The following is a 12,146-nucleotide window of genomic DNA, read 5'->3' on the forward strand; positions in this document are numbered from 1 at the left end:
ACCACATTGCAGGTGGGGAACCCCATTTTTGTTGAAGGCAAACTGTGTGTCAAACCATTCTGAATGAAGTATTGTGACGCTGCAGAAACGTCCCGGCCTACAAATAGTATACGACAGACTGAAGAAAAAAGTCTTTGTTTAGGAAAGATCCTCATAAAAATCACAAAATACACATTTAATTTATTAAGATTTTAAGATTTCTCAATGAAAATGAGAACAATGTTACAAAAATGATCATTTCCTCCAATATCGTGAATCATATCTCAATTGCACTCATGCCTCTATGTTGTTTCTCTTTAGAGTATGTATAAATTAGTTTGTATATATTAGTGTGTACATATTGTGTATACATTAGTGTGTACATATTGTATATATATCAGTGTGTATATTTTTGTTTTGGTTGTTTTGTATGTGTGAGCAAATTGTGAGCAACGATGCTCCAAAGAAATTTCCTCATATGTGTCCTCATACCTGGCAAATAAAGCTGATTCTGATTCTGAATCGCAGTATCAGTCAAAATAATCACAATTAGATCATTTCCTAATGAGAAAGCATTATTTTCGGTCCCAGCTTTGGTAATAAATACCCATTTGCAGCGATACAATTAAAGCGATATGAACAAATAGATGTAAATGTTTCTTTTTTAGATAAAAGAGATGTTGACGAAGTTTCCTTTTGGGGACGTCATTTGAAATTGGGGGAAAAAATTGAAGATGGGAAAAAAGGTTAAAATTGTAAAAATCGCAATAATATCATGATTGATAAATGGGTATCTTGATGATATGGTATCGTGAAGCCTCTGGTGATCCCCCCCCCCCTAAGAAGAGGTAGAAAAACCAGGCGACCAAGCTCGGAATATTTAGCTACAAATGAGGAAAATTGGTTTTTTTCTTCACATGACGCCTCTTCTTTAAACTTAGCTATTGGTTGGAAAGATGATAGAATTGCCATTCCCTTTACTTTATTCTTCTTCTGTGTCTTTTTTAAGGGCTACGACGTACTACCTGGCGGACCGCAGGTACGATATGCTGCCGGCGGTTCTCAGTGCAGACCTCTGCTCTTTGCTCGGAGGAGTCGACAGGTCAGTGAACGCCACGTCTCTACTGATAGTTTTTAGAAAGGTGTTTAGTTAATAAGCATGCATTGGTGAACACAGTGACCCCTGTGTTGTCCTCCTGGGCTAAAAATTAGATAAATATTTGACATTTTTGTCCCTTTTTCAGACATTTTTTTTAGTTTTTAGTAACACCACCTTACTACCACTAGTTTTACACTACTCTTTGGAATTCATGGTCAATAACCCTCATTTATATAGAAATGTACCTAATATTTGAGTCAATAAAGCATAACTTATGAATTATTTTGACTTATAGTTAAGATCGGAGGAACGTACAGATGAGTTTAGTCAGGAATGAAAGTGATCAGTTGTATTTGCAAAGAGCGTTGAATGGAATCAAAACCATTTTTTATGGTAATTTGGTTAAAAAGAAACTCATATTTCAGATATAGACATTTTTTAAAGGGGTCAAATTTGACCCGAGGACAACACGAGGGTTAAAACATGCTAACTGAGAGAAACTAAATGAAATGATTGGTGTCATCATTTCTCTGTTGGCGCTGGAAGAAATTATCAAGGTACTTTTTTTGTTTTGGTCATGTGAATAACTTTTGTTTTCTGGAAATGTGTTACCGAGCTGAGCATCTCAGAGTTCACACGTATCGGTTCCCTTTTCACCTCGTTTATGTCTTTTAGGAATGAATGTGTCTGACAAGTGGAATGGATATGAAAGCAGGTACATAGATCTTGCTTTGATGGCCGGAACGCATCCTAAACCCTAGCAATAATCAGCCGTTTTTGTTCTGGAAAGCATTTATTATAAGACAATAAAGACAAAACCTCATACTTTTTGAATATATCGCAATCTCATAGACAATTTTACTTTTTGCATTAATGTTGGGACTATGCAATCTATACATCCACGACGTCCGCCAGATGTCCCTCTTACGGACGGATGTCCGTCCCGTTCCTCTTTCTTTGTGTTGGCGTTCTAACCTCCGGTGGATTTCTAAGGACTATGGTTACCTGGTCCTCAGATCTCTGCAGGGTAAATCCAGACAGCTAGCTAGACTGTCTGTCCAATCTGAGGACTATGGTTACCTGGTCCTCAGGTCTCTGCAGGGTAAATCCAGCAAGCTAGCTAGACTATCTGTCCAATCTGAGGACTATGGTCACCTGGTCCTCAGGTCTCTGCAGGGTAAATCCAGACAGCTAGCTAGACTATCTGTCCAATCTGAGGACTATGGTTACCTGGTCCTCAGATCTCTGCAGGGTAAATCCAGACCGCTAGGTAGACTATCTGTCCAATCTGAGTTTTCTGTCGCACGACTAAAACTACTTTTGAACGTACATGTTCCACCAAAACAACTTCCTTCCCGAGGCTATTTTACAGTGGCACCATGGCTCTGTCCGGTGCTTAGCGACACCCATGACGACTGTGATTGGTTTAAAGAAATGGCGATAAACCAGAGCAGGTTTTTCTCCCATCCCAGAATGCTATGTGGACTAGCCAGACCCTCCTCCGCAGCGCTGTGGAGGATGGTCTGGCTAGTCCACTAGGGACTATAACAGTGTTGACTGAGTGCATTTATTGTGTTATATCAGTTTGTTAGCGTGGTTTTTTGTTTGTCATTTTGTGAAGGATATAAAATATGACAAATTTGTCCTGCAAAGTTAAAAAAATACACGCTATCTGTACATCTATATGCATACTTGTCCACTCTCGCATCCAGGTATGCGATGAGCGTGCTGTGGGAGCTCGATGCACAAACCCTCGAGGTCAGAAACGTGTGGTACGGCCGCACGCTCATCCGCTCCTCCTACCAGCTGCACTATGAGCTGGCCCAGGCGCTCCTCAACGCGGAGCCGGCTGAGGTACCGGAGCTGGCCGGGCTCGGGTCCGAGGAGAAGGATGCTAAGCTAGCTGAGCTAACCCAGGCTCTAGAGATGCTGACATATGTCGCCAGACACCTCCGGGCACAGAGGGACAGGGGAGGCGCGCTGGAGCTGGAAGGGGTGGAGGTATGATTGGCTTCTTTTTTCTAAAAGATCTTGTCCTCGGGTCTAATTTGACCCCTTTAAAATATCTGAAATATGAGTTTCTTTTAAATCAAATTACCACAAAGAAATGGATTGGTTACATTCAACGCTCTTAGCAAATACAATTGATCACTTTCATTCCTCTGATCTTAACTATTGACCAAATATTTCATAATTTCTGCTTTTTCAACTCAAATTTGAGGTATAATTCTATAGAAGTAAGGGTTATTGACCAAGAATTCCAAAACGTAGTCTAAAACTAGTGTTAGGAAGGTGAGGTTATTGAAAACTAAAAAGGGACAAAAATGTCAAATCTTTGTCCATTTTTGACCCATGAGGACAACACAAGGGTTGAAGGAGCACTTGATAAAGATGTGTAACAGTTTTCCACGGTGATAATTCCTAGCGACTGCCCAATATTACAATAACACCACATGTAGATTAGAAAGAGAAGAAAAAAGGTCCCAAATTTAATTTAGATATCTTGCATGTAAAACAGCGGAGCCCACGCGTAGCAGCGTTTTTCAGGGTGTTATTATTTAAATAAAGGCTTTTAAATGTTTTTCACAAGAAGAGTGCCTCGGACCTTGCTTCTCTTTTGAAGTTATGTTCCCTTTCCAAAAAGCACCATCATGATTGGTTTTGAACATCTGATCACTCCAGAGTTTCTTCTTCACGTATAGAATAGATTTAGATTCATTGTTAGTTCCAGCGGTCATTACACATAGCAACATATAGATATATACTGTACATAATATCTCTATGAATGCATACGTCACCCCCGCTTACAACAGTGTCAGCGAGGCAGGTTGTTGTTGCAGAGGGGACAGAACTCCTGTTGAAACAAGCTCTTTCACTCCCCACTATCTGCGGATAGTTTTAGGCTTGCATTACAGTTGTTGTTACATCGTATTCCATAGGTTGTACAAAATAACCGTTATTTATTTGACCTATTGAAATAGTATTTTTATAACCTGTTTTCCTTAAAAAAGTTATGAAAAAAGCTGTTTGACCGCCCCTCTTCAGGTGCGTGCCCAGCTGGATGAGGAGAGGAACATCACAGCCCTGGTCCCCCGCCAGCCCCTGGAGGTCCACGAGACGGTGGCCGAGTGCATGATTTACGCCAACCACTGGGTGGCGCGCAAGATCCAGGAGGCCTTCCCCCATCAGGCCCTGCTGAGGCGCCACCCGCCACCACGGCAGGAGTTCTTCAGCCAGCTGGTGGACAGCGCCGCCGCCCGGGGATTCACCATCGATACCAGGTGATTTAATGAGTGTCCTGTGTAGACGCTGGGTCTTTTCACTCATTCAAAACAAAACTCTACTCTTCTCCATAGCCTGTAGGAGGAGACTACTAGAACTGTTGGGTCCTTGTAAATTCTGGAGTGTGGTCTATCTGTAAAGTGTCTTGAGATAACTCATGTTATGAATTGATACTATAAATAAAATTGAATTGAATTGAATTGAACTGTAAAAAGAAAAAGAAAAACGACACATTTTACAGGTCTGAAAAGAAAAGCCAACGCTGAAGTTCCCTAAAGCTGCGCTGTCTCTGACCTCCAGCAGGGGGCGACTAAATAGAGAGAAGTCTATGAGAAAATGAGCCTACTTCTTACTCGGTTTATTACCTCAGTAAAGATTTTCATAATCAGTTTATGTTCTCAATCGGTAGTTTCAAGTCTTCTTCAACACAGCATGATGTTCATTTAGTAAATTATGGACCCATATATTTTGAAATGGAGGATTAAGCAGGGGATGCTAGGACCTTTCACTTAGGACAGAGTCTCAGCGATGCTAACCATGCTAACACTGAGGACTTTCTAATAGACCTCAACTTGTTTTTTGCTGTTGTCCATGTTTTCATCTTAAACTTTGAACCATGTTTTTACTTTATCAAAGTTAACTGGAACATTTTGGATGCCTAAAATGTGTTATTAAGCGTTCTGCCAACCAACCAAGCTAGCTAGCTAGCTAGCTGGTAACTTAAGGGAAAGTTTGCCGATTTTCTGTACTGCCGTACATGCAGATGAACGACGGCAGTACTTGGCGGTCCGAGTTTACCCGTCGGTTAATCTCCGCTGGATCACTCTGCTCAGAAAGATTGAAAATCTTTACCTTTTTGGCGTTTATTATAGCACAATGTAGATGGCAACCCCTGTATTTGCAAATTAGTGATTATACATCAACATACATTCCTTTAATTTTAGTCTAAATAATTCCTAATTTCTGCTTTTCTAACTTAAACATTAGGTGTTTTTTTTTATATAATTGAGGTTTATTGACCCTAAATAGTGTTGAAAACGTCCAAAAAAGTGACAAACATTGAAAAAAAGGACAAAAACAGAAGAAAACATTGATTAAAAAGCATCAATAAAAGTGTTGATTTTCAGTTTTGACGGGAAGACAACACAAGGGTTAACAAACAGGTGATGTCACGGATGCTACGTCCCCTTTTTTAAAGACTATGATTTCTACCACTGTAAATCATACAGCTAAACACCGCTTAGGCAGAGCTAGTCAATATATACACACAGCAATCACCATTTGTTAATGTACTGTATCGCACCTTGTTTCCTCACATCACGTTTTGCAACTTCATGACAACAGCAGCTCTCATCACACACAGTTATGTGAAAGGATCGTATTCTGACGGCTAGTTCTGTTCCTCCAGGACCAACAAGGCTTTAGCTGAATCTCTGGACCGAGCTCTGGACCCACAGGACCCGCTGGTGAACAGGCTGCTGAGAATAATGGCCACTACAGCCATGTCACAGGCTCTGTACTTCTCCACTGGGCTTCAGTCCCAAGACCACTACTACCATTACGGTACTCAGCTTTTATTCTATCATTTAGTGGAACTACATTTGCATGCGTCTTTATAGGGGTTGAATGGGATATATATGTATCTAATTTCTATGATTAAATGCAGAAATGTAATAATAATCTTTTTTTATAGAGTACTTTTAGAAATCCATGCTACTAAGTGCTTGAAAAAAACGCAAAGTATAACGCAGCAGTCAAAAAAATATCCGGTTCCTGGCTAAATTACCATTAGATTAGTCCTACACAGTTAACATTAGTGATGAATTTGTGGGTTTGCCCAGAGTTGTTCACCATGGTCAAAACAATCTTACTAAAAAGTGTTGAATGGTGTCGTAATCTTATGTTACCCACCAAGAATTACATTAGCATTAGCTACTTGTCAACAAGCACCTTTTACAGTAGGCACCAAACCTCCGTTCCTCTTCGTTCCCCCTACAGGTTGAGATCGTGGTGTCGTCTTATCGAATCATGGGTCAAAAATAGGGATTTGACCCAAACCCTGGGTTTGGTGTATAGTTGCAGCTCTAAAAGCGGTAGATCTTAGTAGAAGCATGCTGCATGTCTACTGGCTCCTTGATGCCGATGAGATGTACTCCTTAGGGAAATGTGGATTGAAATTTGGTATTTTTTTCAATACAATACTCATGTTGTTTTCCAGACACAAGTTTTTAGCCCGTAAGTTACGACTTCAAGTCATCAATCACGACTTGGTAGCGTTCCAGGCAAAGTCAAGACAAACCCCTTCTAGTTAGCAGCTACCCAACGTTGACGTTAGTTAGCACTAGCTTATACTAGCAATTTCTAGTCGGCGACATATTTAGGCTTCCTTTAATAAACAAAGCCTCAACAGGGGACGTTTATGTGTGTGTGACGTCAAAAACGATCTGGTACGAGTTCACGGGTAGTAAGTTACAGGTTTGACTGTCGTTCCACGGCACTTTCACGGGTAGAAGGATATGAAAACAGGGGTACCGGTTGCCTGCAACGCAGCATCAGAAGGGAATTTGCTCTGTGCCTAAAAAGTATCAAAGTGCAGTACCCAGCAAGGTAGATTCTTCACTACAAGGTAGTGAAGAATAGTAAAAAAAGTAATAAAAACTTAACTTAAAAAGAAATGGACAGTTTAAAGGAGGTTCAAGCTCAATAAAATCAGGAAAGGTTCTCTGCTAAAAGTCTTAAAAAGTGACTTTAAAGGAGACCACTGACTATTTAAAAAGAAGTTTAAAACGTCCTGTGCTGATGTCCATCTTCCCCAGGTCTGGCTCTGGACCGCTACACACACTTCACCTCCCCCATCCGGCGCTACGCCGACATCGTGGTGCACCGCCTTCTCACCGCCGCCATCAGCACGGACACGCAGGCGGACCCCGGGAAAGCCTTAGCCAGTAACAAAGACCTGGATGAACTGGCTCATCACATCAACAACAAGAACTGGGTCAGTGCTGTTTTGGGATTCTGTGATTCACTTCTTAGTGACTGTGTCAGATAAGGGATCCTGACTCCTGTGTGGCGCTTGCAGGCGTCCCAGCGGGCCCAGAAGCTGTCCACGGAGCTGTTTCAGTGTCTCTACTTCAAAGAACGAGACCCTCAGTCGGACCAGCGCTGTGTGGCGGACGCTGTCATCTACGCCATCCGGGACAACGGCGTGCTGGTCTTCGTCTCAGAGTAAGACACTACTGGCTGATACCTTATAGCTTTTAAAGTTTTTAAGCAATTTTGAGTGAGTTATTGTTATTTATTTCAGCTAGGAGACACATGGTTCCTACTTATGACAACAATCTTAATAAATAGCTCACAGATATATAATTTCTTCTTTTTTTTAAAGCTCAGTCATTTCCTTAAACAGCTGGACACTTTTAACTGTCTTAAGATTTTGGAAACATTCTTAGTTTTTGGCAGAGCAAAATACAGAAGAAATGTACATGAAACTAACCTGGGAAGCAAAAATTAATCAAGTAATCAACTAAATTAGTCACCAACTATTTTTTGTAATTGATAAATCGGTTTGAGTCATTTTTTTTATGAAAGACTAGTGAAACTTCTCTGATGTCAGCTTGTTAAATGTGAATATGTTTTAGTTTCTTCTCTCCTCTGTGTTAACTGTTAACTGAATATCTTTGAGTTGTGGACAAAACAAGACATTTGACGTCATCTTTGGCTTTTTGAAAACATTGATCCCTAGTTTTTAAAATGTTCTGTTGTTTTATAGACCAAACAACTAATCCATTAATCGAGAACATAACTGATAGATTATTCAACAATGAAAATAATCAGTTACAGCCCTAAAAGGACATTTTAATCTTTGTAATACTCGAGAATATTAAGGATTAGTCTAGTTTATTGTTTAAGTGTAATGATCGGAAAATGAAAACTGAGTGTATCTCCTAGCAGGGCTGTAGTCAAGACCACCTTAGTCGAGTCCAAGACGAGTCCAACACCAGGACTAGTCTAGTCCAAGACAAGATCGAGTCCAAAAAAGTTTGAGTCCAAGACAAGACCGAGTCCAAAAAGGTTTGAGTCCGAGTCAAGACCGAGTCCAGGACAGAAAAAAAGGTCTTATGCATGACAGTATCGAGACAATCATTTTGGGTTTGACTTTCCCTCCAATATTATTATCAGCATAATGAAGACACCTGGACTCGGTCTAGACCAAAAGCCATTTTGGGCAAGACCAGTGGCTGATGCCAAAACAAGTCCGAGTCCAAATACTAGCGAGTCCAAGACCATGGAAAAACGGTCTTGAGTCCGGACTCGAGTCCCTGACCGGACTCAAGTACTACAGCCCTGTCTCCTAGTACGTGTTTCTATCAGAGGTCCCAATAAAACATGCCTTGTTGACGGTGTAATGAAGTATTCCAGCCCTGAGGACACCTGTGCTGTCTCCAGGTACGGTGTCAAAGGCCCGGTGTACATGAGGAACCGAGAGGGCCAGGTGGTGGCAGCGGGACCGGACGGCAGCTGCGAGTGGCAGAGCGGCTCGGTGCGGCGACACGCCGACCACATCACCACCACCACCAGCTGGGGCACCTCCACCTTCACACTGTTTGACCACATCACTGTGAGTCGCACAACACACCACAGGTTTATTATTTTAGGACAATAATCTAATATTATTGACTTGGAATCATATTGGGAGGATGTTATCATATTGTTTTTTTACAAAATTTGGCTGTTTGAAGGGTCATTTCTGTAGTTTTCAACCAGGACTCTAGTTCCCCATGCATTGGTTTCTGTGACCGGTGTGAGCCAAAATCTCTGTAATTGGTCCAGTATTGAGCTGACATGCTCAGATTGTTATTCTAAGTGTCTGACAACATTATGCAAAGGATCCCTACAGAGATAGACCTTTATGTTAAAGCGTAAGATCCTTTTTGTTGACCCGAAATCCCCATCGCCCGACCCACCAGACTCCATTTAAATAAACAGTACCTTTAGGGTGTATAGAGGCAGCATATCTCCACATGTAAATAGAGTGAATTATGTGTTAGTTTCAACTAAACCTGAGTGGTGATTGTTGGAACTGTGGAAAGATGGACCAGGATGGCTTTTCATAGCTTTATATTGTCTCTGTCAACTTTCAGTGAATGTGTTTTACGATGATGAAATTACTGTTTATTTAAATGAGTTTGGTGGGTTTGGCGAGGGCAATTTCGGGGCTGCATCATTAAACAAAAAGGATCTTACTATGTTAATGAAAAGGTCTATCTCTGTAGGGGTCCTTTCATAATGTTGTCAAGCTGTTTAGTGGACGTTAAGTAGGGCTGCACGATTAATCGCAATATGGAGTACTGCAATAGCCATTACATGTCATTTTGCTGTTGCTTTTATTTATATATACTGTATTATATACTGTATACATCTCAGAGGTCATGCCTCTGGAGCAACTAGGGGTTAAGTGTCTTGTTCAGGGACATATTGGTTGGCAGTGGGAATCAAACCCTGGTCTCCTACACCAAAGGCATGTCCATATCCATATGCAAATTGCAGGGTAGGTGGCGCAATATCGCAGGTGGGCCCCTATTTTTGTTAAAGGCAGACTGTGTCAAACCACTCTGAATGAAGTATTGTGGCGCTGCAGAGACGCCCCGGCCTACAAATAGTATCCTTCAGACTAAAGAAGCAATATTTTAATACAGATCCTCATATAAATAACACAAAAAAACAGTATCGTTTTTTAGATTTTAATATCTTTCAATGAAAATGAGTGATACAAAAATGATCATCCCCTCCAGTATCGTGAATCATATCAGTCAAAATAATTGCTATTGGATATTTTCCTCATATTGGGCAGCCTTAACGTTAAGTGAAGGTGTGCAATGGTCCATTAACATTGCCTAATATATTTTACTGAATACTGGAATATCTTCAAAGATTGAAGTTCCCATCAGTCACTTGGACACAAAAATATGAAACTAAGTTACCCTTTTAATGTGTTTTATATATTTCACCGAAGCATATTGAGACATATTTGACCCCTCCGCTGTCCACAGATTCGTATTTCTGTGCGCTCGACACCTTGCCACGCAGACAGTCTGAACCTGGAGGTCATCAGCAACAAGCCCCACCGCGGCGCCGAGGCCCAGCAGCCCCCCTCGCAGGGCCGCTGCCAGCTGGTCCAGGAGGTGGTGCGCCTGGCCGAGGAGGCGTCCCAGCAGGCTCAGGAGAAGGCGGCGCTGCGCCCCAAACTCACCCGAGAGGAGAGGGAGTTCAGCCAGAGCAAAACGCCCAATCTGTACTCTCTCCTGGAGGAGATCAGAGAGCTGGCTCTGCTGGACCTCGACATGGCCGCCGCACACGGCTCCGCAACAGCGTAGAGCGGCCGCAGCGTGCACCCAGAACCTGCTGGGGTTTTAAATGCAACATATACAGAGTTTTTCAGAAAAATATGATCTACAACCATCAGAACAGCTTAAAGCTTCTTTTTTTTAACCCTCATGTTGTCCTCGGGTCATATTGACCCGTTTTCCCATATCGATGTTCTTTTTGACTACTCAAAATAACATGATTGATTCCTCCCAACGCTCTTTGCCAAGTGCAAATCTCTACTTTCATTAATTTTGGGGCGTCTTATTCAATTTTATAACATTTGAAAAAAACAAATGAAGTGTTGTTGAAATAGTATTGAGTAAAAGTTGACATATTCCAGTCTGTGTTTATCATCAACATCCATTCCTTTAATTTTAGTCTCAATATTTCCTAATTTCTGCTTTTCTAACTCAAACATTAGGTATAATTTCCTATAAATGAGGTTTATTGACCGTAAATTCCTAAAATAACTGTAAACCTAAAGTTATTAAGGTAGTGTTACGTAGTGTGGAAACATTAAAGGGACAAACATAAAAAAAGAGTCAAAAGTGTTGAAAAATGGGACTAAAATGTTTAAAATAAAGTTAAAAACATCTATAAAAAAAGTCTCAATAAAAGTGTTGGTTTTTAATTTGACGGGAAGACAACACGAGGGTTAAAGATCTTTTTTGGGGGGCTTTTCCGCCTTTATTTGATAGGACATCTAGGTGTGAAAAGAGGAAGACATAAAGGAAATCCCCACAGGTCAGATTTGAACCCTGGACCTCTCCATCGAGGCATAAACCTCTCATTAAATGTGCGCCTGCTCTACCCGCTGGGCCAACCCGGGCACAACCTACTATTTTCTCTTCCAGTTTAAACTTACATTTCATAAGCATCGTTTGACTCATGACGGCAGATTTGTAGTTATTTCTTATATATAAGGAAAAATGATAGATAATACAATGTGTAAATATGTTCTTTGATGATATGAGGAGAAATACGCAGACTTTGTGGGAGTTTTCAGTATGTTGGTCCAAAGATTACTCACCGTATTTCTTCAATTAAAAGCCGGGGTCTCAAAAAGTGGCTTCACAATTAATGAAGTAGTGAATTGCATTTTTGAATTTTACTGAATTGACAGAATAATGTTCAACAACACTCATAAATCTGCTTTTAGTTTTCTGTTTTCAGTGTAAACCCACTATGCTTTAAATGCTAAAATCTTTGCTAGTCACTCAGGTTTATTGACTTCTAATGATGATGATGATGTTAGGATTATTATTATTATTATTATTATTATTATTATTATTGCCGGTTATGCATCTTTGTATTAAAGTGAAGTTTCACCACAGAATCTATTTTTGTAAGATGGTTGAGTGTTTGTAAAATAAAGCTGTATGGAGGAAGACTAAACTCTTTTTATGTCATATATACTGTG

At 40.7% G+C, this 12,146-nt stretch overlaps 1 protein-coding gene across 2 annotated transcripts in view; it reads left to right on the forward strand.

Moving 5' to 3' along the window:
- dis3l (DIS3 like exosome 3'-5' exoribonuclease) overlaps positions 1-11,001 on the forward strand; it is a 23,540-nt gene extending 12,539 nt beyond the window's left edge. For both annotated transcript variants that reach the window (XM_034858230.1, XM_034858317.1), the window contains exons 11-18: positions 989-1,081; positions 2,791-3,079; positions 4,124-4,359; positions 5,769-5,923; positions 7,177-7,355; positions 7,440-7,585; positions 8,807-8,978; positions 10,411-11,001. In XM_034858230.1, the coding sequence (XP_034714121.1) occupies positions 989-1,081; positions 2,791-3,079; positions 4,124-4,359; positions 5,769-5,923; positions 7,177-7,355; positions 7,440-7,585; positions 8,807-8,978; positions 10,411-10,734 (1,594 nt within the window). In that variant the 3' untranslated portion in view covers positions 10,735-11,001. The remainder of the gene's footprint in view (positions 1-988; positions 1,082-2,790; positions 3,080-4,123; positions 4,360-5,768; positions 5,924-7,176; positions 7,356-7,439; positions 7,586-8,806; positions 8,979-10,410) is intronic.
- Positions 11,002-12,146: the final 1,145 nt, after the last annotated feature.

This window comes from Etheostoma cragini, chromosome 1, assembly GCF_013103735.1.
Source record: "Etheostoma cragini isolate CJK2018 chromosome 1, CSU_Ecrag_1.0, whole genome shotgun sequence".
NCBI classification, from domain to species: domain Eukaryota; kingdom Metazoa; phylum Chordata; class Actinopteri; order Perciformes; family Percidae; genus Etheostoma; species Etheostoma cragini.